This window comes from Galleria mellonella, unplaced genomic scaffold (assembly GCF_026898425.1).
Source record: "Galleria mellonella isolate WM207_F2 unplaced genomic scaffold, CSIRO_AGI_GalMel_v1 utg40, whole genome shotgun sequence".
Lineage (NCBI taxonomy): Eukaryota > Metazoa > Arthropoda > Insecta > Lepidoptera > Pyralidae > Galleria > Galleria mellonella.
The window spans coordinates 3,942,504-3,969,078 of NW_026442094.1; the positions used below are offsets into that span (position 1 = coordinate 3,942,504).

General features: G+C 37.8%; 1 protein-coding gene across 1 annotated transcript in view; it reads left to right on the forward strand.

Annotated features, from left to right (window-relative positions):
- Positions 1 to 26,302, forward strand: part of LOC113520382 (neurogenic locus protein delta) — a 39,227-nt gene extending 12,925 nt beyond the window's left edge. The window contains exons 3-7 of the mRNA XM_026905709.3: positions 10,307 to 10,367; positions 15,604 to 15,861; positions 22,153 to 22,213; positions 22,376 to 23,746; positions 24,034 to 26,302. Coding sequence (XP_026761510.2) covers positions 10,307 to 10,367; positions 15,604 to 15,861; positions 22,153 to 22,213; positions 22,376 to 23,746; positions 24,034 to 24,127 — 1,845 coding nt within the window. The 3' untranslated portion in view covers positions 24,128 to 26,302. The remainder of the gene's footprint in view (positions 1 to 10,306; positions 10,368 to 15,603; positions 15,862 to 22,152; positions 22,214 to 22,375; positions 23,747 to 24,033) is intronic.
- The last annotated feature ends 273 nt before the right edge of the window (positions 26,303 to 26,575 follow it).

Here is a 26,575-nt window from a genome sequence, read left to right on the forward strand (position 1 = left end):
TGAACAGGCTCATTCAGCAGCACGAGGTTAATCCAAAGACCGTTACACGCTGTCTTTTTAATGCGAAAAAAGAAGCTATTTTACACTTATGCAATGGGTACTTTATAGAAACACCTGCTGTATAGAGAGACAGTGTAAATGTCAGAGTGTATTTCCGCGCATGTGCGGACCCGACTGCCCGAGCTAGCTGCGCCTGCGCCGTAATCGCACATCATCAGTATCTCGTTATTCTAACACGATACTGGCCCTGAACTATACTTTTTATGGAATCACTAAAGATCCGTATTGCGTGTTGATGATATTACTCATCGTTTGTATTGTCAAACGTTTTATCTCAATAAAATGACCATCTTCCATTGTGTTCTCAGATATAAATGATTAACGCTTACGGCCATTTTACATTTATGCCAGTGTTGCTAGAACGATTAAATTCTAATAAATCCATATATCATCCTTGCCATTGTATTTTAAATATTTCCTGAACTGGCGCTCCCGTTGAAGAAATAAACCATTTCAGCAAGGCACTTTCCCACAAAGCGTAGTCGGAAGGTCGGTCGACTATGGGCCCTATAAAACATGATACTTAACGCGGCCCTCACACAATCCTGTCTTTGATTTAGGGTTGTTACAACCACATACGTGCTGTCAATCTCAATAGATAATATGAGAGATAAAATATATAAGTATGTACTTCATAGTTTTGTAAAAAGATAAATCTGCATTCATATATTCTGAATTTCTCAGTTAAATCCAAATGATAACGTTTTATTAGTTTTATCAACTTTTATCTAACATAGTTTAAAATGTAATTTAGTGTCAACCCTATATCCGGAAAGCATTATTTTCTCGTATCTGGCAAGAGTCAAGAGTATATATTATATCCAGTTTTATTTGTTAGCGTGAGACTACATTAGAAACAAACGCGCACCAACTTAATTAAGGTTAATTAAATTAATATCCAAAGACACCTACCTAGTGGTAGTCATATTTGTATCTTTATAATATATAAAATTTTGTTCTCAGTGAGCAGCAGAGCGAGGAATGTTCTCCAAAGCGAATGATCCCAAAATGTATTATATTTTAGACGCTTGCCTTGAGAAAATTTTGCTCATTGTCAATTTACTTTTGAAGTTAATTAAACCCATTCAAACATACCATAGGTATAATAAAAAAGTTTTTAAAACGTATTTCGTAAGAGCTTATTGAAAAGGGCAGTAAATAAGCTCATTATCCGTCTGATTAATGTATTTGTGTCATTTAGCGAGGAAACATGCATCTTTATTGTGGAACAAGTAGACTAAGCAACGGCGTAACTAATTCGAGAGATTGTTACTTATTTTGCATGTTTCGTAAATAGTTTCACGCTCTAAATAGTGGCATTTGAATGAAAGTGTGGAATCGCCTTGGTTAGCCTAACCACATGTGGACAGCGGTTTGGAAATTATTGCCTTCTTTATTTATTTTTACTAAATATTGAAGGAATTCTTTTAAATTACGTTAATTAGATGTAATTTCTCAATTTGAAAATGAAATATAATAAAAAAAGTAGTAACTAGGCATGGGTGATATCTGTATCACTCTAATATATCCAGTAAATATATATAAATATATATTGTTTTCCTCTGGACAATGATGACGGGAAAAGAGTCATCACCTATTTTAATATCCATACCAGCCCAACACCTATATTAATTTCGATCGGGTTCTTTATAATATATTTTAACTATATATTGTACAACCGGTATTTAATATACCCTTTATTAAGCTAATATATACCTATTGTAACTATATATATATATATATATATATATATATATATATATATATATATATATATATATATATATATATATATATATATATATATTTCGCGATATTACCCACCCCTAGTAATAACGCGAAATAGCGTAACATTTAATAAAACCGTTGATTTCGTAGAAATTAACGTTCCAATGACGTCACATGTTGATTCGAATATCAAAACAATAGTACGGTAAAGCACGCCACGAGAACATACTGCCGTTTGTTATCCATTGTCGCTTATGTGAACTCTGTCACTTTTTACTCTTCTAACGGCTTCTCCAATAGAAAGTAATTAACAGTCCGCATCGCATCACGCGGTGAAACACGAAATATATCAGAGTAAGGAGTAGAAGGCGTCAAATTATAATTGCATTCATTAATAAACAAACACTCCGCATTATTATTCAATATGCGAGCTCGTTATATAAGTTTCCACACGTTGGAAAAACTGCAAACCTTCGCGCGAATCGTCGGCTTGTTAGGTTCACTCTAAGTAGACGTTTACTGTAATATAATTCTTGGGACGCAGAGCAATACAGACTACGTCGTGTGTAACTTCCGCATATATTTTTTTTTTTTTTTTATAAAAAGAGAGCTCGTGGTAATTTCCTTTATTTCAATCCGCTCGCGTCGAGATCCTCTTAAAATACTTACCCCTACATCCGCTTCTTTTAATAAAGTCTACCGAAGCTATGGAATGCCTCGTTCGATCTTGTTCCCTCTTCGACGCCGTCTTTTATCTCAGTCGGACGAGCGGCAATTAATGTTAAACAAAAAAGCATCGCAAATGAAATTCCCCGTAACAGTTTGAGGATCACGACAGCATGTATGAGCCATTACAATACCACTTGTAGCCGCGATTTCATAAGTTTCAAATTTAAATAATCGGAGCGTGTATAATTAAAACGCTAGTTGCATTGTTCGGAGCCACTGCACAGCTATTTCGGCAACCTATCAATTAACGAGCCCACCTTTTCTGGTAAATCCGCCTAAATAAACTTGTTACCGCATAATACGATTGGACGTTCCAATAATTTCGGGCACGTCGATGCTAAAATAACAACTTAAAGAAATTGGTCAAGTCGAGATCCTAATAACGATTAGTCATAGACAACGAGATAAAGAAAATAAGCTCATCAGCGCAGTGAATAGACAATAAACTTTACTGGTCTTGTTATTACAACGCGTCTCGAGTTCTCGAACCGAACGCAAAGAAAACACTCCTTTTTCAAATGGACGCTCGTTTACGGTCAGATTCTGACATTTTAACTGCGTCTCTCTAACATTTATGAGCGCTAATAAAATTGTTCAAAGAGGCCGATTTATTGTGGTAGTCGAAATGTAATTTGCTGGCAATTTTTTCTCGAAGCGACAACTTGAGGATTTAATAATAGAGCGACGTCAATCAAAATTCAAATTAAGAATTAAATCCAGTCGCAAAATTAAATCCGCGTTATTTTTTCCGTGAGTGAGGTGTCTCACGAGAAAAAAGAATGCACGTACTATGTATGTAGTGACTCGACGAACCCTTAAATCTGCATGATAAAATACCAAAAGTTTCTCACTTTATTCATCACACGCGCTCGGTTTCTAGGAATTATGAGTGGCGGTGTGAGCTGCTCACATACTCGGCTCGTATCTGCAGCCGCGCGAATAAATCGTCGCCATTATTTAGTATGGGAGGTGCGCCGGTACTTACGTTCATACGTACTTCAACGAATTTATAGACGTGTCAAAGGCCGATCATAGGCTGGGAACCACCGCGAGCAATGCAACTTTTACAATATCCGTAAATTTGCATTCATTCAACTAATTACTTTCTTTCATTATCACTACATGAAGTACAGCTGAAACGGATTTAATTTTTTGGTAAATTTAATTGTAGCCCTAATAATAATAGTTGTGCTTTGCAAATGTATAATACAAAAAGAGTATCAAATGCGTAAAGAATAACAAATATTCCAATTTTCTATAAAGGTGATATTACTCATCGATGTACGCGCGCCTAGTTTTACTGCTCACATATGCAAAGTAGATTAGAAAAAAATAGAGATAACATCAAAAGAATCACGTCGAAACTTGTATAAGGCTGTACACATCATTCTCGGATAAAATCCGGATGAACTGATCATGAGAGTGTTTATTTTTAATGCGGTTTCGGTTTCAACGCATTACCCTTCTCACCGCTTATCAGATCTACCGTGGAGTCGGGCCCTGCGCGGACATCCTCAGATTTGTTAACCTTTATTTTTTAATTCTCATATACCTATACTTCATTGAAATCGTTTCGTTGTTTATGGCCGACATTTTCATTTTTGGAATTCTTCTGCTGCCCGTTGGGGCCGCACTCGGGCCGAATGCCGCCGATGCCGTCCGAAATTAAAGCCAGCCTTTTCGTTTTTCACTTCGCCTCGATTTAAAAGTCCCGAATTCCGTCGTTGAAGTGACTTTTTTCGCGATGATTGTAATTGAGGGCAATAAATTGTTAATGTCTGACTTATTTCGTGTCTCATACACAGACCGGTCCGGTCGTTAGCGGTAAAAAAGTGGTTACGTCTGTTTTAATGTTTCCTAGCTGCGTTTCGTAAAATAATCGTCACAGATATAAAAGTATACCATTTCTTTAAAGTTACGAGCGGCGATTCGTATTTTTTTTTTATGTTTCCCGGTAAAGCGGGCGTGGTAATTAATCCTTTCATAATGGTGCACTAAACAGTTGGTTAATTTTTTCTTAGTGCACCTACCGCCATGTTTACTTTCACGGTCCGGGTATACCGAGTGTGGCAACACTGCAGCTTTATTAACATCTCAATTTTATGGTAAATTTTATGATTGGCGTGTGAAAATTCCTGACAGCCAGTAATTGGTGTGGCGTTTTTGTAAGTAAGTAATTAAACAATTGTTCATCGATTACGCCAGTTTCTCCCAGGTGATATTAAGTCACAGACAAATTTCGTGATTCGTGAAATCGTAAGTGAGTTGTTTTATTAAGTGAGATTGTTGTTATTTGGGTTGTTTACACAATTAGCCAGTTCGTAATGTTAACTCTGTTATGTCCATAGCACTGTCCATGTCTAGACGACGGTTACCACTTGCTATCTATGTTATGTTAAATTGATTAAAAAAAAACCGTTAAATAATTAGTCTCCTGTCTTGAAATTATTTATTTAATAATATTTTTTATATTCTTATTTATTAAGCATAAATATAATAGTCAGTTAATTCATAGTATGCGAAAAATTGGACGCAGAAACATGTTGCTGTTAACTCTAAAACTTGAGATCACCATGATTAATTAATTTAGCAACTGGACAGTATAACACTTCCGTTGAATTATCACAATAGTTATGGAATTGTAGAAGTGACGTTTGTAACTAGTTGAAAAAGTTTCATATACACGAAGTACGTTTAAATAAATCTCTTACGGTAGTTCCGAGTCAGTTGGCACATATCCAAAATGCTTATTACATTATCTGAGATAATTTAGTATCGTTTTAGTTTTTTAAAATACTTTCATGTTATTTTTTGTGACATTGTACATCAGTCATATTGGTAATGTAAACAAAGGATTCCCCCAAAAGGTTAAATAAAAAAAAGTCAAATTAAGAGATTCTTAAGTGAAGTGAAAAACAATACAGCTAATTTTGAATACCATTCTCTTAAACAATCGGTAAAATACACAAATTCTAAGCTAAACATCATCACGACATCTCTGAAGACGTTTAACTTTAAAATAATTTATAGAGTGACTAATTTTCGTTTGCTTTTAAATTATAATGAGAGTATCAATGGACCACATTTAAAACGCCTTGTATTGACTATAAATACAACACCTATGAATTGGATAGTGCAATAAGCTCACCATAAACTGTAGTCGTTCGTTTTTAAGCAGAAACTGTTTAGCATTCTCAACGAATGTCGCACCGACGCCAGTAAACTGTCGACCTGGATACTTACACCAGGACTTTTCACAGGAAGTCCAACTCACACCGAACAAAGTATTTATTCTTACATCTAGGTGAGTTTTATCAAATTAACTCATTCTTCCCATACTCCTCCAAATATTTGTTTAGTCTAAATCATTGAAATGAAACAAACAGCACGGAACAAAAATTAGAACCAGATAGATTTAGACTAAAATAACCTTATATAAAATTATAACGCGAACGCAGTTAACCAACTAAAGAAAATGTTTTTGGAAAACACTTAGCACGTTTCCAGTAAAAATTTAAAGAAAAATAAAACCTTTTGAAAGCACAGAATAAGAGATAAATATAACCAGGTTAATAAGATTTTGTTTTGTGTATACTTGTAAGCACTAAGAATTTTCTCGTAAGTTCTATAATCTGACTCTTGCTCTGTCTTAACTTTTGGTATGTACTCCTAGTTCTTTTGGTCTGAAACTAACTTTCAATGATGTTATATTGAATAAGCAAACGGTCTTCAAAATCCTCTAATTTGCATTTTTTTTATACCATGAAGGTAGCAATAAGCGTCCAGCCTGTCATATGATAAATGGTCAGCAGTAAAGACAAGCCTATGAACATCTGTGACACTAATTTGTATTTAATATAAGTTCATAGTAGTATTCTATCATATAAATATACTAAGAGCTTTCGTTTATCATAATTTCAGTAGTCATAAGCCGTCTAAACTTAGACTGTCATAATAAAAGGTTTTAACTTTGAGCCACCTGCATCCACTAACTCCCTGCGTCACGTTTGAGGTCGTTGTTACCTACTAAACCTACCTGATTAAATGTTCTAACTCTTGTTATGTACTACATACATTTTCTTATAGACTATACCCACATTTAAATGACATTAGATTCTCATTCGTAAATTCCTACTCTGATTTACTTATGATTCACGGGTCAATGCACCGCACAATCGCAGATGCCAAAATAGAAGCAGATAAACTTAATTAAAAGCATTAATAATCTGAATTAAATGCGTTCGAAACACTTTAATAAAGAAACTTATCTGCCAGACATTGAAATTTGCATAAGTATGTTTTTATTAATTTGACGCGTTACACAGACTCGCTGGCTTGTCTACAAATCAATAAAAACTTTGCATATAACTTTTTTGTTAATCCTATATGTAATAATAATCAAATTCCATTAGCCGATAAGACAAACCACCTCTACTTATATACGAGTAAATAAAAAAAAAAACATCAAAAGCAACGTTACCACGCTGACACAAAGTGTGAAATATGAAATCACGACTCTTCCACTTGCCCGGGTATTTGTGTTCCAAATATTTTCTCGTGACGAAACTTGAAAGCTAAATACGGTAATATAGTTTTTGTATGGGTTTTATGAATACTTTCGATATTGTATCAATATTGACCGAATAATCCACCGGCGGTACTGTAACGACCTTGTTCTATTTTATTTATCACTAGCTTTTGCCCGTGTCTTCGTACTCGGTTACGGATATGGATTTTGAAAGTGGGGAAACCGATTAAAATAAAAACATTTTAAATTTTAGGATTGTTCTAGATTTTATGTTTCAGGAACACAATTGAGTAGCCGAATCCAATTTGGTGTTGTCGGAACAACACGAACACACGGACAACAGAAAAAAATTTCAAAGTTATTGTTTTGGCTTCCATTGATGTTATTAAGACCATGCATATATTTATAACCTGAATTATAATATCTTTTTAAATATCTCCTATCTATAGACTACAGTCTTGTGTGGTTACAATTTTATTATATATAGATAGAAATTACTTGCACTAGCATGGTTAATGTTAAACACCGTAAACCTTGTCTAAGGTCTGTACAAAAGAAAAAATCTCCACAGTCGTGCTGTCATAAGCGATAACGAAAACAAATGAACATTTCCAACATCTGTTGCAATTTCTAAAGAACGAAACATTAAAACAAACAATGGTGACCGAAACACGTGTCAGGAAGATTCACAAATGCACCCCCTACACCTTATTATTTTCTTTTGTTCAAAAGCTTTAAATCCCAAACAAATGGCGCTTACAAACAAGAGCCACAAAAGTACAGATCGTTCCCACGTATCGATGTATCCTTACATCGGGTTCCTTAATTAATAACGAAATAACTCCGAAACAGGCTCCGATATGGAAGTAGCCTCTTTAGGAACCCTCATAAAACGATTATCAAATAATTCCCCAGCATTCAGACCGCACGATATGATTCTATTGGTTCGTTTAAGTCTTTAATACAATTTAACGCATCACATTCGAGGGATACAATTAATGCGTCGCGATACGGCTCGATCTCATGTCGATATTGTATTTTACATCGTAAATATCTTTACGTTTAAAAAAATAAGAGATACATCCAAATTAGAAACGGTAATTTACACATTAATGGCCAGTATTTTATTCGAAATTGGAACAAAGTCGAACAAACTGCAATGAATTCGAATATGATCGACATAAAATAAAGTTAGTTGGACACGGGCGAATACATTTCCTTAATTGCCAGCTAGCTGCAGTCTGTGCAACTTATTGTATGAGTAAATGTACGATATCGCCAGCTCGACACATCTATAAAGGCTGCCACCACCACACGTACGCTTACGTCGGCCGCTTTTTATAGGCTACCTCGAGAGTCACTGTCGTGGGAACCAGCATATACTTACAACCGGCCACAGCTGACCGAAATGCGCTCTCCATACTCGATTAACAAATCAATACACCGTATACTACGACTTGCCATATTTGATCGGCTGAACGCAACACAAATCATAATAAAATGTAATGACAACTGTCCTTCGCTCCTTATTTACACCGAGTAAGGTTTACGATAAATTGACATTTCGGTACAAACACTGATAATGGTGTACTTACTGCGTTTAAGGCTCAAATTTGTTTAGTCACAATACGGCAGCCTGTTTAGTATTCAGAAACAGGCGATAACACGTCCGCTTGTATTGTCGATGTATTTAACGAAACCTTATTATAAATTCGTCAAAACCTTACTGTATCGAAAGCTCTAATGAGAGTTGCCGGGAAAAGATATCGAAAAGCGTTCACTTTTTATAAAATACCGTGCGAGGTGTGTTGGGAAACGATGATTTCTAGTATTGATTTCTTGCATTGTTTATTAGAGAGGCAACATATCAGTTCCTATGCAAATAGAGTCATTGTTCGCCTATGCAAATGATGTTTTCATTCATCAAGACTAATTGACGACGGGCGACATCTGTCAGGAAAAACTGAATCACTCTTTAAGAGTAGCGGAGTGATCAAATTAATATAGTGACCCTTCATATCCGCCGAGCGCAGCTGCAGCCACGACCCGTGGCATGCTTATTGTAATTATAATACTGTCTCAAATTCCGTCCATCCGTCTTTAAAACGCTATAGTTGCAACGTACTCTTCAAATTTGTCTTTGTTGTCCGTATTTTTCAAGTACCTCTCCAGGAATTGTGTTATATACCGACGATATTTATTTAATCGCCGTATATTAACTACAGTAGCATTTCGGGGAATATTTCTTAGCGAACACGCCCACAAGTGTGCAATTAAATTCTCGTTACAGTGAAATTCGGAGATCATAAGGGCTCGTTGTTAGGCAAGCATAAGTATCGAGATTCGTGATCTATGTTTTATGAACTCCCACAACCGGCGCCTACAGGGCAGCGAGCGAACTCCGCATGGCTATTACAAACATTCTACCAACGCGTAGGGCCGTACCATTTTTGCATGGATAAATTTAGAGCGGGCTATCAAACCCATTGATAAGTGAGACGTGGGCGCCCAAAAGGTGTTGACTCCTTCCTTATCTTTTGTAATCGATTTTCGACTGCCGTTTCGCTCCTTATGTAAACATCGACAAATGTCAATAGCTCACTATCTGATACGCACTCGTTCTCGATTTTTTATAAAGGCACGGAACCATTACATGATCCCATATTGGGCGAAATAAGTACGCGCGTTTGTCGTGTTAAGCCTGTGTATTTTTATCCCATATTGAAACAATTTTTACCATCTGCTCGCTGGTTCACCTGTCTATCATGTGGCAATTTACACCCCACCAACATACCAAGAATGTGACTATGTTATGAATAAAGGAAATACATATATGAAATATTATGGCAATTGTTTTAAAGGTCCACATTCAAAGGATATGCTATTATACCTTGATTTGGCGAAGCATGTGAAATAATCCACGATATTGTTACTTCATAAAACATAATGACCTTTTTGCATTTTTGACGCAACAAGGAAACGAAATTAGCATTTTTTGAGATTTTTATCAATTTACATTATTGACCAAAGAGTATATCGAGTTAAGTCGCAATGACCTGAAATTTTTAATATTATGAGAAACTAAATGAACACAATTTTGTAACACGGGAAGTTGTATTGATAATATAATATTATGTTTAGATATTAAATATTCCGTTAATGTATCTGATTGCTTTTTGTGATTTCCTGATAAGTTCCCCTTACTTTCTTTTTCGGGTAACGCATTTTGTGATTATTAAATTTCCTTATTTCTTTTTCCAGGGCACATTCTCGCTTATAGTCGAAGCGTGGCACGACTCGAACGAAACGTCGAGATCTGACGGTGAGTGTTTTCTTTCTAATACGATTATGATAAAGAGGGTCATGAAAATCGTCGCCGCTTGTAAAATTCAAATCACGTCGCTCACGACTCACTCGCATTCAGGTTTCACTGTAATTCTGTGTGTTTATCGTGCATTTAACGGACAGTATGTATATTTGAATGCTCATATTATCATATCGTGGAAGACAAAAATGTTCCCATGGTGTGGACGATTGGCGTTCAGGGCACGCGGCGTCGCGCGTGATTCGCTTCGCAATGCTCGTCGTATTCTAATAAAGTCAGCCTTCTGTAGGACGAAAATTTAGTAGAAATGTTCTAATGTATTCTGATGGCCGTTGACCGGCAGCCTGGGCGCGTTATAACGCAACTCCAAAAAAATAGGCGAATTGTATTTACGATTGCGTTTTGTTTCACACGCGATTACCAACACAAGAAACGTTTAAATTGGAGATGCCATGTGCACGAATAATATTAGATTGTTATCATTAAAACAATCGATTTGATCGAATAACTCGAGCTTATTCCATTCGACGATACCACGTCGAGTCGAAACGCCCAATAAAGAATCGACAGTTTACGGCGTGCATGCGACATGGCGTGACCGAAAAAACCATTCCGAATGAAATGTACCGGGCCTGCTCATAAATACATCATCATGATAATTCACTTCGTGCATCGATACGTAACTACATCACGAAAAAACTAGAGAATCTAATGTACAAATCGACTTTTCGAAAATTATAAAACAATCCGCCGCGAAAACGGCCAGCAACGCCCATATTTTAATTAGAATTTCATCCTGCTGCACTCTGACCGACATAATTACTACTCCAGACAGAACAACAACCAAAAAAAACGGTGATTTACTTAGACAAGATTCGGAGATACGGCGAGGTGTGTCTACGGGCCGGTACAACGAAAATCATTAGCGTCCGCGGTGGATAGCTTAGTGGACGGGTATATTTTTAATACGGCTCGGGAGCGATGGGCGGCGCCGTCTTACTACCGAGAAATGTTACCAACAGAAATCTAATCAACCATAATAACAGGTTACAAGAACGCCGTTTGTGTTCACTCACCATCTACTCACTGGGCTAATGCTTAATTAAATCATATTTGATTTTTTTTATCTAATATCGGCCGTAACAGCTGCAATCTTAGTTTAGAAGAAACTTGCATAAATCGCTTATTTCGACCCTTGCGTTTAAATTTTCATACACAAGACAGTCGACAAAGAATAGGACCACACGTCTAAAGAATCTAATATATCATGGAGATAAACACACAATTGTATTTTGAATTGTTACTGGCTTCATAGAGATAAATAACGAAATTCCCGTGCTAACAAATACAACAATAGTAACAAGCGATGCTGATGTTGTCGCTCGTTTCTTCACCGAAATCTTTTGTGTGCGCCCGAGGCGGACAAGGCTGCACCTGGTTCGTACTAACGGGTCGGCGTATTGTTTACCCAATGCTAAAAAACATTTTTCTGAGGGAAGTAGCTTTTAGTTTACACTTCATCTTTCGTCGTCGTAGGGCTTGAATCGAGTAAAAAAGCACGGAAGGCGCTCCGGAAGGTACAAATTTATGATATAACAGGCGCTGCGGCGCTCTCAGGAAACGTTGTCGACAGATGCCAAGCACATGCTCTCGGATAATAGGTGGGCACACTTCCACTGTCCCGTCCTCAGATCTGTTTACAGAAGCGTCCTGTTTACGATTACAATACTGGTTTCGCCCCATACAGGCGAAACGATAGGCGCAATGTAACATTAAGAGATTCGTAAAATTATTCGAGTGGTGTAGTGATCATCGCAAGTCGCCGCAGGCCGCGCTACCGATTGCCGCCTGACATTACACGAACGAGATGCGATTATCGATACAGTTATGTTGTGACGGCAGCTTATCTCACTATCGCCGGATAGCGAGCTGTGCATTATTAGTCAATTCCAGTCGCTCCTAGTATACGTTCCCAGAGCTTTCGCATCTACTTATGATTACTTTCAATTGTTAATTACCTTACACAAAGGTTAAACTCGCCCCGTCAGCATAATGTAATGTAAATGTAGCAAGTGCATTACACAATTCTCCGCATTCATCGAATTCTCTGCGCGGAACGAAATTGTAGGTACGTTTTCTCATTAAACAATGGGAGATTTAAAACGAAGCATCCTCAGCGTCGTATTGCGCGAAATCCTTTTTGAAGAACATTGTTTGTTATTCTTAAATTAAAATCCTTAACGTCCGAAGCACTCGATCGTCGAGTGGATGAAGTTATTTATGTAGCACGATTCCGAGGCGCACTTAGATGTCAAATGTATTGTCGATGAGCGTTAGAAGTGGACAGTTTTATAAACAAAAGGAGTGAGTCGTTTGTTTACACAGTCCATTGATGAGATGACCGTTTCCCACAACGCCGGCGGCTCGGCGACCGGCCGGGGCAGGTGTCCGAATCGAGAAGTGGAAATCGAGGCAGCGTTTAATGATGCGGGTCTCAGCTGCGAAAAGTCGTCGAACCTTTGCAAAGCACTACGCGTCACCGATTTCGATTTCGTTCAACGCCCACAGCCCACTAATTAGAGCATCAGCTCGATCCAGTTTAGGCGTTCGTTAGACGCCGACGTCGGTCTAAAAGCATAATGAATGAGAGACCGACATCCGGCGGCCTTATTTATCGACCGATCGATCGATCATCACAGCGGAAGCCACCTCGCGTGATCGCATCCCCGCGTTTCCCTAAATTCGCGTTTTGAACATCTCAAATCGACCGCGTCCGCCTCCGATAGCGAAGCCAAACCAAATTATCGGTTATTTCGCTTTCTTTTGTTTTTGTTTATTGGCGTTTGCCGTTCGGATTTATTCTCGTTTTATTTGTAGTGACCTCTGGGCCCGTAATTACACGTTATCTGACGTAGCGGCGGCGCGGCACGTACCCAGACTTACTGCCCCGTCCTTCTTTAAATGTGTTATTTATTTGTGAATCGGAATTACATTAATAGACGCGAAAGCCGGGTACACCTTCATTTAATATCGTTACGGCACTGAATTAGGATGATGGGTGTAATTTGTGCGGTTATTTTGTGGCACCAGGCCGACGAGACTTATTGACTCGAGCGGATAATAAGGAATAAAAACCTCATAGTAAATAGTATTAACGATATTTCTAATATTATAGTTATTTTAATATTCAAAATTTACATAATAAACTACGTAGAAGGCATAGTGATTAAAAATTAAATAATTAAATTAATTAATTAAATAATAAAAAATATATTACCCAATTAATCTCAGATATAAAAGTCGCAACCCTAGTACACCTGAGCCGTCAAGTGCACGGTTGCCATAATTCTCTGTTGCACATTTAAACTAAATTGCACTGCACACAGCCTGCATTCGGTTCCCACACGTCATTTTTCTAATTCCCTCCGAACTCTGAACACTTGGGTATAATAACATTTCTTTGAAACCTATCTTTTTACACTCGCATTGTTTATTAACTTTGTAGAAAAGCAATACAAACTTCATTCTTGTTCACAAGCGAGACGCGAATTGGACATCTCCCATTTTCCACTATGCTTAATAGTTAATATTATATTGGGCTTTTACGAGCATTAATCGATTACACATCTCGATGCCCATTCGATGCCGCTGTATATTATATTTATAAAATGTGAAGAACGTTGACAATTCGAATTTTGAAATCAAATACGATATAAGAAGGGTATCATATGTTAATGAAGGAAATCTTATCGACACTTGTCCGTACAACCAATTATAAATGATTAAAAATTCCTCAATTTCTATTCGATTAGAACTCGTCTTGGAAATTAAATTTATTTTATACCTACTGTTATTTCGTTGACTACTACTTACTGATGTGTGCATACTCGTATCTTTTAAATTTATTGATCAGATACAATCGATGTAAACCTACACCGCATCGGTAAGTCGTGTGCATTACGATGTATTCGAATATTTCGTAACCGATCGCGATTATCGTTACAATATTACCAATCGTCGAATTCGTAAACAAATGGAACGTAGAGGCTCGATTAGGAGATAAACTGTCGATGGACTCTCATTACTGAATACGCTTTATCTCCGACACCCGAGTAAACAAAAAGAACAGTCGTATCGAATACCATACGTCACGAAATTAGTCGGGATCGATCGTTTTTATATACCTTTTAATTTTGTTTCGCGTCTGGTTTAATTTTATCTGCTGTCGGGATTACCGGCTTAGGAATGTACCATCGAGGCAAAAAGAGCAAAAAGCGGGCATACACGACGAGAAATAAATAAAGGTAGGAACTGGTCGAGGCTGAGATTTCTCAGCATGCCTTCGACTGGCCACTTACAGCGGTTTGATGAATGGAGTGGCAGTTTTTTTATAAGCGACTGTGGGTAGTTTTCAAAGACTAGTTTTTGTATGTTATGCAATGTCTTTGCACTGAGATATAAAGCATTTATTTCGCTATTCTATCTATGGTGGCTACTATGTTACTAAAGAAATGTATTTAAAACTATTAATCAATCGTAGAACGGGCGCCTCCGTCAAATCAAAACAGTGAATCACGCTTGGGAACAATGAAATCTCACGGTCGAATGCGGGCGTCAAACGAGCGACGTTAACAGGTCAATTTACTTCTGTAAACCCTTTCCCACGATGATAAACAAATATTTGTGCATTTAGTAGATTCTAATCTAATTAAGTTATCCTTAGATATCACTTTTTTCTAGTAATAATCATTTTATTATAACTTAGTCGATGAGACACTTGATCAATGTATACACTTGAACAAGCTCGGCTCTGAATATTTGGCTAAATTTTTGTTCATCATTTAATAAAATATAACTGTTTCTTTCCGAAAGAAATAGGCTTCATATAATAACTATAATAAGGATGTATAATATTTTTTAAGAGAGGATTGTTAGGACAAAGATTTGTGGCTCCGTTGTTAGCAATATATGAGCGGTTCCCCTTTGAAATCATCGTAGTTATTTCCTGATGAAATCGTCACGATGGGCAAACTGACCTGACCTATCGTCCCTCACTGTTACCCCGCCGCGTAAACACCAGCGCATGCAGAATTACCATTCCATTTTAATTGATAAATAGTTATTAAAAAATAATTTATTTATCATCATCTCCATGTCTCCAAGCCTGTTTATTCCTTACCATTTCGTGCTGGATTTTTTAATGAGTAATTTAACATAGTCTTTCTACTTTTAGATACGCTAATCGCGCGGATGACGAAGCAGAGTATAGCCGATGTCGGAGGCCCGTGGGTCGAGGAGGAACAGAAATGGGGGGGTGTCGGTGGGGCGCACCTGAGGCTCTCCTACCGGGTGACGTGTGCGGCGCACTACTACGGGACCGGCTGCGAAGTCCTGTGCAGGCCACGGGACGACGCCTTCGGGCATTACACCTGTTCATCTACTGGGGAGATTGTCTGTCGACCCGGCTGGACTGGGGACTACTGTTCTAAACGTAAGTTTATTATTTTTATTGTTGTTTAAACATTTATAATTATTACAGCCATCTGTCATCCACTGTTGAAATTACTTTGTGGCGAAGTTTGAGGAAGTTCTCTCTTCCTCATATTTTACTACAAAATACGTCCCTGCACCATTTGCATCAAGCGACTGTTTGTGCAGTTATGACTTTCAATGACTATGATTTGTAATATCAATTCGCCCATAATTTTTGTTGCTATATTAACAATTCGAACCTTATTTCGATAATTTAAATATAACTTATGTCTAAAAATATCTCGCTTTCATCGTTTTGTTTTATCGTGATCAACTGTAATCATGCATCTACAAAAATGAGTCTACTAAATCAATCAGTTTATTAAATGTATATATAGTATATATAATTATAAATATATTTTGTGTATGTATATATTAACATGTGCTTAAATATTACATTTTCTATAAATGTATATATGAATTCATTGTTTTTTTTTTTAGTATGTAATTTTCTATATTACATTAAAATATTATTTAAACCGCCATCTAGTAGCTGCATATCCTAAAATTTAACTTTTCGAGAATGCCTACTTCATAAGTCCGCCTTCTGTATGAATGAATGAATGAAAACTATTGTTCCCTTCAAATAATGAAACAGTTTATAAAGATTAACAATATGTAAACAAACAAAATCAATTACTTAATTACAGAAACTTCTATATCACATTTTATTGGTCAGTAAAGTTTAAATAAATAAAAATAAATAAATTTGGCCATACAAATGTTTCAATTTGCATAATACGATTGTCTATTATTATCACGCGCGAAAATCTTCCTTAAATGCCCTTCTTATATGAAATTCTTATACTAAAGATACGGCTTCATTCACACATACGAAATAGGCATTATTGATGTGGGAGTCCGCCTTCGCAGTAGGTCTCACATGTTTGTATTATTCAATTTCAAGTGCTAATCCTTCGTCGTATATCTCTTTAGTTATAACAATTGTTTCACAAATTGATTTGTTATTGACGCGTGCCATTTTTAATTATATAGTTACCTACATACTGTATCACTTCACCTTATACATCGTCTAGTAACTAGATAAATATACTCGATCATATTTTCGATTATTTTTTAATCTACCGCTGCATTCGGAATGTTATTTGTATTCGAAGAGTCCACTAGAATTTCGATAGACACCTCCTTATTCATAAAAACTAAAACCTCCTACGAACCTTACTTTAACTATTACAATGTTTTGTCACTTACATTCAAATTGAGAATTTAGAGCGAAAGAAAAAGACAAAACATTGCAATAGGTAAAATAGATATATGAGGTTTAACATTTTTATAAATAAGGAAGTTACTCTTATAAAATATTGAATGTACATTTTGAAATTTGATTAAATGTAATTAGATTCTCAAACAGCATACTAATATAGCATCTGATGTAACACACTAGTTGTTTCCCGGTTTATCTGCACAAACAAGTGAATTACCCGTTATTATTATTTTTATTTTTTTTTTTATTTAAAATAGACTAACATTTGCCTGCAATTTCGTACGCGTGGATTTAAGAGTAACTACTTTTAGAGGGTATATCAAGATAAAACATACTTTAAGATAGACCTTGAGAAAAATAACCGTAAAATTCAATTTGTTAAATTGTATTCAATTTGATTCCATAGTTTCCATATGTAGCTAGAACAAACATACAGATAAACAAACAAAAATACTAAAAAATATTTTGTATTTATTTATAAAAGCCAAAATAATAATAAATAATATCTCTTATATGATTTTTCTCTTCATTTTATTATAATAGTAAAGTACATAGTGTACTAGCTTTTACCCGTGACTTCATCCGCATGAACGAGATGTGTTTACGGACAGGATTAAAAAATTAACCTATATCCTTCTCCATCCCACATACTACGTGTATACCATATTTCATAGTAATTGGTTAAGCCGTTAAGGCGCTATAATGTGACATACCAACAAACTCAATTTCACATAATATACATATTAGTAAGGATTGTTGCCCATTATAAAATGTCTCATATACCTAATGTCAAATGCCTATCGTTTAAATATGTCACAGTCCCCAATTCCCTCTTCCTCATTAAACTTGCTGTGACATTTTTTGCGTGGCATCCTAATAAAAAAAAACCTAATTAAAACGGCTGGCCTTCTGCTTTAGAAATGAGGACTCAGAACACAGTGATAGTCATTTCATTTCCACTATATTCTTATGACAATGATATATTCGTGTTTCTACCGTGAAGCAGTTGTGTTTGCATGGCTGTGTTTCAGTTTGAAGGGTGGGATATGGCAGTGAATTACAGGGTACAGAGGAATAACATCTGAGTCCTATAGTCCTGAGTAGTATACTCTGTTATATCCATGGTACTGCTCATGTCTATAAGCGACGGTTAGCACTTTCCATCAGGAGGAAATTTGTAAAGATAGCTGGATGTTTGTTACTCTTTCACGCAAAAACTACTGAACAAATTTGAATGGAATTTGGTATAATGGTAGGTCATATCCTAACGTAGCACATAAGATACTTGAATGTACTGATTCACGTGGGCGAAACCGCGAGATGCAGCTAGTAAAGAAAAAAAAAAACGGTGGCAACACTGTCTTTAATATTTATTCTATGGTAATATTTAATATGTGCTAGACTGCGAGAGGTTATAATTCGCAAATTTTAATGACCTATTATCTGACAATATCTCGATCATAAATCCTTGTTTTAATTAGTCCGTATACATAATCGAATATTAGAATATATATAATTAATTTATAAGGTTACATCAACTTCCTGCGGGCATCGCTCGGCCTCCAAGTAAATTACTGTTAATAAATTTCACAATTATTTAGTTTATTTTAAATTCTCGCCTCGCATGGCTAACTTAAGTATATTTTGATTTATATATTATAAATAGCGCGGTGCCGGCAATTAACTTAATAAAACTAGCTGCAACCCACGGCTTTGCATGTGTGAACTGAGATAAAATTATCTAAAATGTGCCAAATGTATTTTAATATAATTGAGTTTTTTTTTTTTTATAAACGTTAACAGTAAAATTATCTTACTATCTACAGAATTAATTACGACAAAATAAAACGAAGGAAAAAATTTGTAAGTCACGATTTATTATCTTTAAACTATAAAATTGAGTCATTTAGTTCTCCGTCTGTACCGACAAATAAACTTTGCTTAACAATGTCCGTCACATCATAACAGTTAAATACCACATCCATTAAAAGGTTCTCTGATGACCGCGGTCAACAAACAGAAACACGTATGCCATGTTGTCTTTTATACGTCTCGACTAATATTTTTGCATCGTGAAATCATCTTGTTAGCAAATTAAAGTACATATGATTTTCTGTTTATTTAAAATTCTGTTATTACTCAGCAACTTAATCCTTCATCAGTCAGCTAGTTTTCGTGAGCGTGCGACCATCCGGGCGTGTGGTCCATGTTTGCTTACCTTCATGAATGCGTACCATTTGTAAACAAAGCAATCTACGGTAGCGCATCATTAACGACATTAGCCGATGCTCGCTTTTATAAAGTACCATTTAATAAATACGCATGAGCGGTGACCAAAAAACATATCTATACATTTCAAACGTCATTACTACCTTCTGACGTATGTTAAACACATCGCGTCGTGTATTGTAAAACAAAGCGGTGCGTCTCGAGATGCATTGTGGCCGGGCGGATGTCGCGTCGCAATCTCGGCAGCCCCACCTGCCGCCGCGTTCCCACACTCCGGCGCCGCAAAAAACGCGCCCGACAGAGAGCAACGAGCTCGCTCCGCGTAGCGCACCATCCCGCTCGCACGCCAGGGCTGCCCGCCCGTGAGCCATGCGACCCTGGTACCTCCACGCGTCAGGATAAGCGCGAAATCACAATTTTCTGGAAAAGTTAAACAAATAAGAATGACTGTCCTCTTCGAAATACGAGATGGCCCCGCTACAAAAAATAGTGGGTTATTATAGTGAACGTGTGAACGAAGCTACTTTGCAAACATAAACGACCGTAAGTTACATAAATGTATGGCAATAAAAGTCTCGCCAACCCTATCGGTTGAGTTTGTATCGGCGATTACGAAAATGTAAAAGCGAGAGAAGCGGCCATAATGAAATGAAAACAACGCTATACACTCGCTCACACACACATCGCTCGGCGGCCCGCAACACAGATGCCGCGAACCGGGTCAAAAACACCTTTAAACGAGAACTGAACACCAATCGAAATAAACTCTGTACTTGACCGTGTCACGAAACTTGCCTCACATCTGCCAAACGGTATCTTGCCTTCTGGGAAAGCTTAACAATCCAGAAAAACTTATTCGCATGTCCCGACAGCATTATCCAGCATCCAGTTCTCATTCTTAATGATAGGGTAAACATCGCGCGAGGAGCCTTTACGCCCGCTTAATTTCACCTAATTGTAAACGAGAATAAAGTTCTCACGAATATTACTTTCTGTATTGAATCGCGAATCCCACGCGCTCCTAATTTCCGTCTCAGATAGGAGGCAGATGTGTAAAACAGTTAAATATTTGCCTGGGCCCGGACACGTGGGAAGGTTCATCCTCGGGGAAGGTTGCTTTTTGTCGTCCTACATAGCTTCGACAAAGGCCGCGGGGTATGTTAAGAAGTTCAAGACTTGGTCGCAGTGCGGCACACGCTAGCCTTTCATTAGAAATCGATACCGTTCGTGCTCATTGATAATTAATAGCTCTGCAGGAGGACAACAGAACATCCTCCCCGCGGCTTCGTCGAGACCACTTATGACCGTATTATTAGTATTTGAAGTGTAATTTTTACGACTCCCGTTTTACCTACCGTTCGAGGGTCAAGATAAGCTCAAGTGGGAGTGCATTGAAGTGGAGAGCAATGAGCAATGAGCCGCTTTAATTTCTTTGATCTCCCATGGATGCACGGTGGTGGCGCCAACAATTCTTTAAGTTTTATGTATCCCATAAACTTTTATTATTAATTCAGTGTAATGGCCACGAAAGGTCATGAGAAGATCGTTTAAAACATTTAAATTTTGTTCGCGAAAGTGTTAACGACTGTGTGAAAGTCTATTGTCTTTTATTCAATTTCAATTCTTATATGAAATAAAACAATCTACGATAATGGAATGAAAATAAAGCCCAAACAATTTTGCTAAAGTGGAACTTAAGCCGATTTGCGAACGCTCTGCGCAAGTTTCGGGGCTTTGTGCTCAGTCGGTCGGCTTAAACCTATATTACTGTCTAGGGAACGCACAGAGAAGGCTAATCTGCTTTATTTAGCTCCCAACCGAACTGAGATCAGAAAATCCGCTCGAATTTCTGTACTTAACTGAAACTTCGTAGAAATTGCTTCCTTGTTTATTTTAGACTGAGAATATATTAACCAGCTTACATTTGCATTTAAACACTATTCCTTGTGGTAATGATCAAGATGGCGTCTAGTATTTTTCTAGTGAGTTAGGGGAATAGTAACGGTCGAGTGACGGTTAGGCTCCCCGCGCTATCTGCCCCCTTTGTATTCGCTCCGATAACTTGCCCATGCGCACCCGACCGATACGAGTCAGCGCTGCTTCTTATTTCCATACAATTTTTTTGTTAATCATACATTACTACTTTTAGCTTACAATATAGGTCTTCGAATGTACGTACACGGCAATGCATTTCGACCAATTGCTGCCTGTCCGTGCTTTCTCCGCATGTTAAAAGTTTAGAACAACATAAGGCTCGCAGGCGTACAGCACGTAAATCACACGGTTAACGATGCGCACATAATATTACTTCCATAATACATCATCTGTTTGTATTAATATTCGTCTTTGTAAGCATATATATATAATCTACTAACACCGGAATGTACTTTTAAATTTTAAATAACATGGAAGTATTTATTGAATACCAAGATGTAAGTTCGTACGATAGATAGATACATAAAATAATTTAATGTGGATTATAAAGTTTATTGAGGATCGTGTTGTAGTCGCGAAGCGCGAGCTGGTGGGAGATAAATTGTTTGTGCGCGCGACCTCGCCCCCGGCCGGGACGCTAACGAACCTCTCTCTTTGTTGCACTCGCCGTGTCCTTTGCAACGAAACTGCACGGAGATTCCAACATTAATGCGAGAAACTACGTTCGAGAAACGATTTTCAGCCGGAAGATTAATCGCTCCGCTCCCCATGGCTTAAAATTAAAGAAATCCATTAGTTAGCTATTCTTTTGTCAGCCTTTGTCTTTGTGATGCGCTAACGAATGTATTCTTTTTGTTGCAGCGAAATGTCTACCCGGCTGCGACGCAGAGCACGGCCACTGCCTCAAGCCCGACGAATGCATGTGAGTACCCACTTCACACTTTTGTGCTAAACACTTAACATTGCCGCCCTCTGCGTCTATATCATTCATTCTCCTCATTGTTCCTCTTGTGAAGAAAGACACGGTTTTTAGACCCTTGTTATCACGTATTCTTTACTGATGAATATTTTCCTTTGATTTCAGTTGTCATTCGGGCTGGGTGGGCGAGCTCTGCGATCAATGCGAGCGACATCCGGGATGCGTACACGGAACCTGCTCGAGGCCCTGGGATTGCATATGCGAGGAAGGATGGGGCGGTCTCTTCTGCAATCAAGATTTGAATTACTGTACTAATCATCGCCCCTGCAGAAATGGGGGGACGTGTCATAACACCGGACAGGGAAGCTACACCTGTGTCTGTCCAGCAGAATACACTGGACCTGATTGCGAAAAAAGTCATCATTCTTGCGCTGTTAGACCTTGCAAAAATGGAGGAGCATGCGTCCCTGACGAAGGCGGAGAACTCGCTTGCGCATGTCCGTCTGGATACGAAGGAGCACGATGCGAAACTCGAAGACTCACTTGTGCCGATCGACCTTGCCGTAATGGTGGCACTTGCGAACCTCGACCATCTGGCTATGTATGTGTGTGTCCTGCTGGCTACGCCGGTGTAGATTGTGCAGTAGAAGCCGACCCATGCTCTGCCAATCCTTGCCGAAATGGAGCAACATGCGCCCGAGCCGGAGATGGTTTTAAATGTACCTGTAAACTTGGTTACAGAGGCAATCGATGCGAAATCGACATAGATGATTGCATGGGTATTATTTGTGAGCACGGAGGTACATGTGTCGACTTGGTTAATGGACAACGATGTCAATGTGCGCCAGGATTCCTCGGGCCGCGATGTGAAACTCGAGTCGACTTGTGCCTTGCAAAACCCTGTGCCAATGGCGGCGAATGTATGGTTCTCGACAATGACTACGAATGCCGCTGTCGACCTGGTTTCGCTGGCAAAGATTGCAGTATCGACGTAGATGAGTGTGCATCATCACCATGTCGGAACGGTGGCACTTGCAGAGACAGAGTGGACGGATATCACTGCAACTGTTCCCCAGGTTGGGGCGGTAAATCGTGTACCGTTCTATTGGCGGAAGCAGTATCCAAACCGGCTGGGGGACATTTAAGAAGAATCGGCGACGACACACCTGAGGAAGAAAGTTTAACAGGAAATCATGTAGCATTAATAGCTGCTTTCTCCGTTGTGGTGCCAACGGTGGCGCTTATTGCAGCTGTCGCTGTGGCCTGCATAAGGAGGAAAAGGAAAAGAGCCCAGAGTGCAGCAGACGCGGAAGCGCGCGCCCAGAATGCAGCGAACGCGGGTGGCGGCGGGCGCGTCATCCGCAATACATGGGGGAAGTGCGAGGGGCCCGTACCGGAGTGCCAGAATGCGCACAACGCTGCGGCAGAAGAGTGCAAAAGAAAGACTCTAAACACAGAGAGCGCAGCGCGATTACTAGCGGCGCTCGACCCTAGACTATCGCGGCTCTCCGCCGACTCAGCGTATTGCGCCAATAGGTCAGTATTCCAAATGAACTTATGGTCATATTTTATTTATTAATGTTTAGAGGTAGATTTTGTACAAATTTTGTGATGTTGTTCATGTTTATTGGCGACGGCTATAATTTTTCATCAAGTGGAATATCAGTTTGTTTGCCATTCTAAATTGCAAAAAAAATCATTAATATTATTTAAAAATCATAATTTCATAAACACATACAGATGAATAGCCTTTAGAAGGTTTTCTTTTCCATAAAACTGGTAACAATAGTGTTATTAACTAACCTATTTTCTTTTGTCCACAGCGATACGTCGCTAGTAAAACGAGCGTTAGAAGGCGGAGGGGTGTACGTGTTAGATGACCATTGCCTGCCGCCGACGTTCGCCACGCAAGTGTAGTGCACGTAAACGCAACAATGGACGTTAAAATAACTTATTTATTCACTACGGACGCTCGTGCGATTCTGGCTGTGCGCCGCGTGTAAATATAGCATAAAGTGTAAAGTGACCCCTGTATAGACGGCTAGATTTAAGAATTCGGATGTATTTATTTGAGAGGGCGATTCGTACCCCACTGTAAATAAAAACGGCGGAACGGATCGCGTTTTTCCGCCCCTGATCGGCAAGCGTCGCCCAAGTGACACTGCCAGACTGATCTAGAGATAAAGTGGCGTATGCGCATAACATTGTTGTACAAGGCGTCAATAATGTTTTGCGGGTACGCTGGATGTAGTTAGGGTTTAGGGCGAGGACCGCGCTAGCCGTGGGGCCAGGTGGACCACGTCCACTGTCTGCGATCTCTGTAGGTAAGGTGTGGCGGCGCGCGCAGTATCGGTCCGCTGCGCTGCGCCGGCGCAGACTCGATTCCGATCAACCGACGTACGTAACATTGTTACAATTACACCATTGTAGTGGTAAATGCATGCAACATTTCTAATTTTCTACATAATTGCAATAAACTGTTACGCATTTCGCATCTGTAGATGCGAATAGCTAGATATTCCATGAACCGTTGTAGATTTAATCTCCATTGAAATACTTCCTTGAAAATTTAAAGTGCTCGGTATAGAGTCTGCGAACATTCCACGCCATTAACACTATCCCTCTAGACTCGCACCAGTATAAAAGCCAAAACGTGCGTAAAGTAAGATTTTAGACTAATTTATAAAAAAAAAAAAACGCGAATGATGCGTTCATCAGTTTTACATTGATTGTTTTGTGATTGACTAATTATTGTCATTGTTCCTATGATTTATTATAGTGAAAGTGTTTTCAATAAAAAAAATCTTGTTCAGGTTTTCTTGAAAATCAACATAGATTTTTTCTTTCATTTAGCTTCCGCTCTTGGAATTAGCACAGTAACTACGTACGTTCCTGAGACCGAGTCGGTTTGTAACGCAGCCATGTCGCCTGCTTCGCTCGCTGCATGGACGCGTTACAAATTGCGCTCTGAAACACACAAAATGTTAAACATCACGCACGTAATTAGTCCATAGGTTATAATAACTTCTGTACTTATAAGAAACAAATTGTCGAAACCTAAGTCATTGTGTATAAAAAACTATTAAGTTTAGCATTGTAAGAATATTCTCCATTACTTTCGTAAGAGTACTGTGACAATATTAAACGACATTAGGCAACATAGGACGTCGTAGGGCACCAGGTTGTTTTAACTTATTTATTTTAATAGGTACAGTTCTCGAGTTATGTTGTGTTTATATAGATTCCGGCTTTTAATCTTTCGCATATTCCATCTGAATCTGCGAATCGTTGACGCCGAATCGCTTTTATGAAATAATTTATGTTAAATTACACTTTTATGAAACACTTGTAGATATTATTTGCTAAGTGATAGGCGTTACTTCTTATGTTGCCTATTGTAACTACTAGAAAGTAGATTAAAAAATGGTAAATCGACAAAATTATATCAAACTATGAATAGACTGATGATCAATAATAATTCTTGTATTTAATTTTGTAAGATGACAAAATGTAAGTTTAAATTATGTGAAAATAGAAATGCATACCTTAGCAATTGTACTAAAATAGTAAAATAATTTTGTACTTAAAATTGATCACAGTAGAACTCTCTTTCATTTTTCTTTTTGAGGATTTTTAAATTGATAAAATTTTGTAACTTAATTCTATGAGAGCCAATAAAATGACAGTATTTTTAATTATTTATTACACATTTATAATTATTGTGAATTCCTTAATTTTTAATATAAAAATCATTGTTTAATTATATTTTGGAATTATGTTTACAATTGACTGAAGCCAAATTTGTCTTCTTGATTATTTTGGATAATTTTACAGGAATATTTAATTGAATGCATTTGTGTCAGGATCTGTGAGTATACTGAAAGAAATGTTCAAATCATTCCATTTCTAACATTAAGTAGTATTAATCTTTTTAAATCTTATTTTTATTTTAAACTGTCTATTTTCTTATATTGTTTATTGTGCATGCGAAACCTGATTTCTAATTATCTTTTTTATTTCGTCCCTTTTAGGACAAAGTACAATAAAATTTTTCTTTGTGTGCTTTTAGTATATTCACATTTTTTTTTTTTTATTTAAAAGAAAAATGAAAGTAATCCTCAATAGAAGTGAACTAATGATTCCATAGATGTATTTATCCCAATTGAAGTGATTTTGTAATTAATGTTCATCTTGGTGGCGACCCCTGGGCGGGTCGGCGCGGCGACGGCTCGCCGGGGGTCGTGGTTTCGGTGATAAATTTGCCAGCGAGTGTTTGTGACGAATGTGTAATTATGTGCAGTGATGCAACAAGAAATAAAATGTTAATAAACAATTGTTACAAAAGATTATAAATGCAATTTCTTT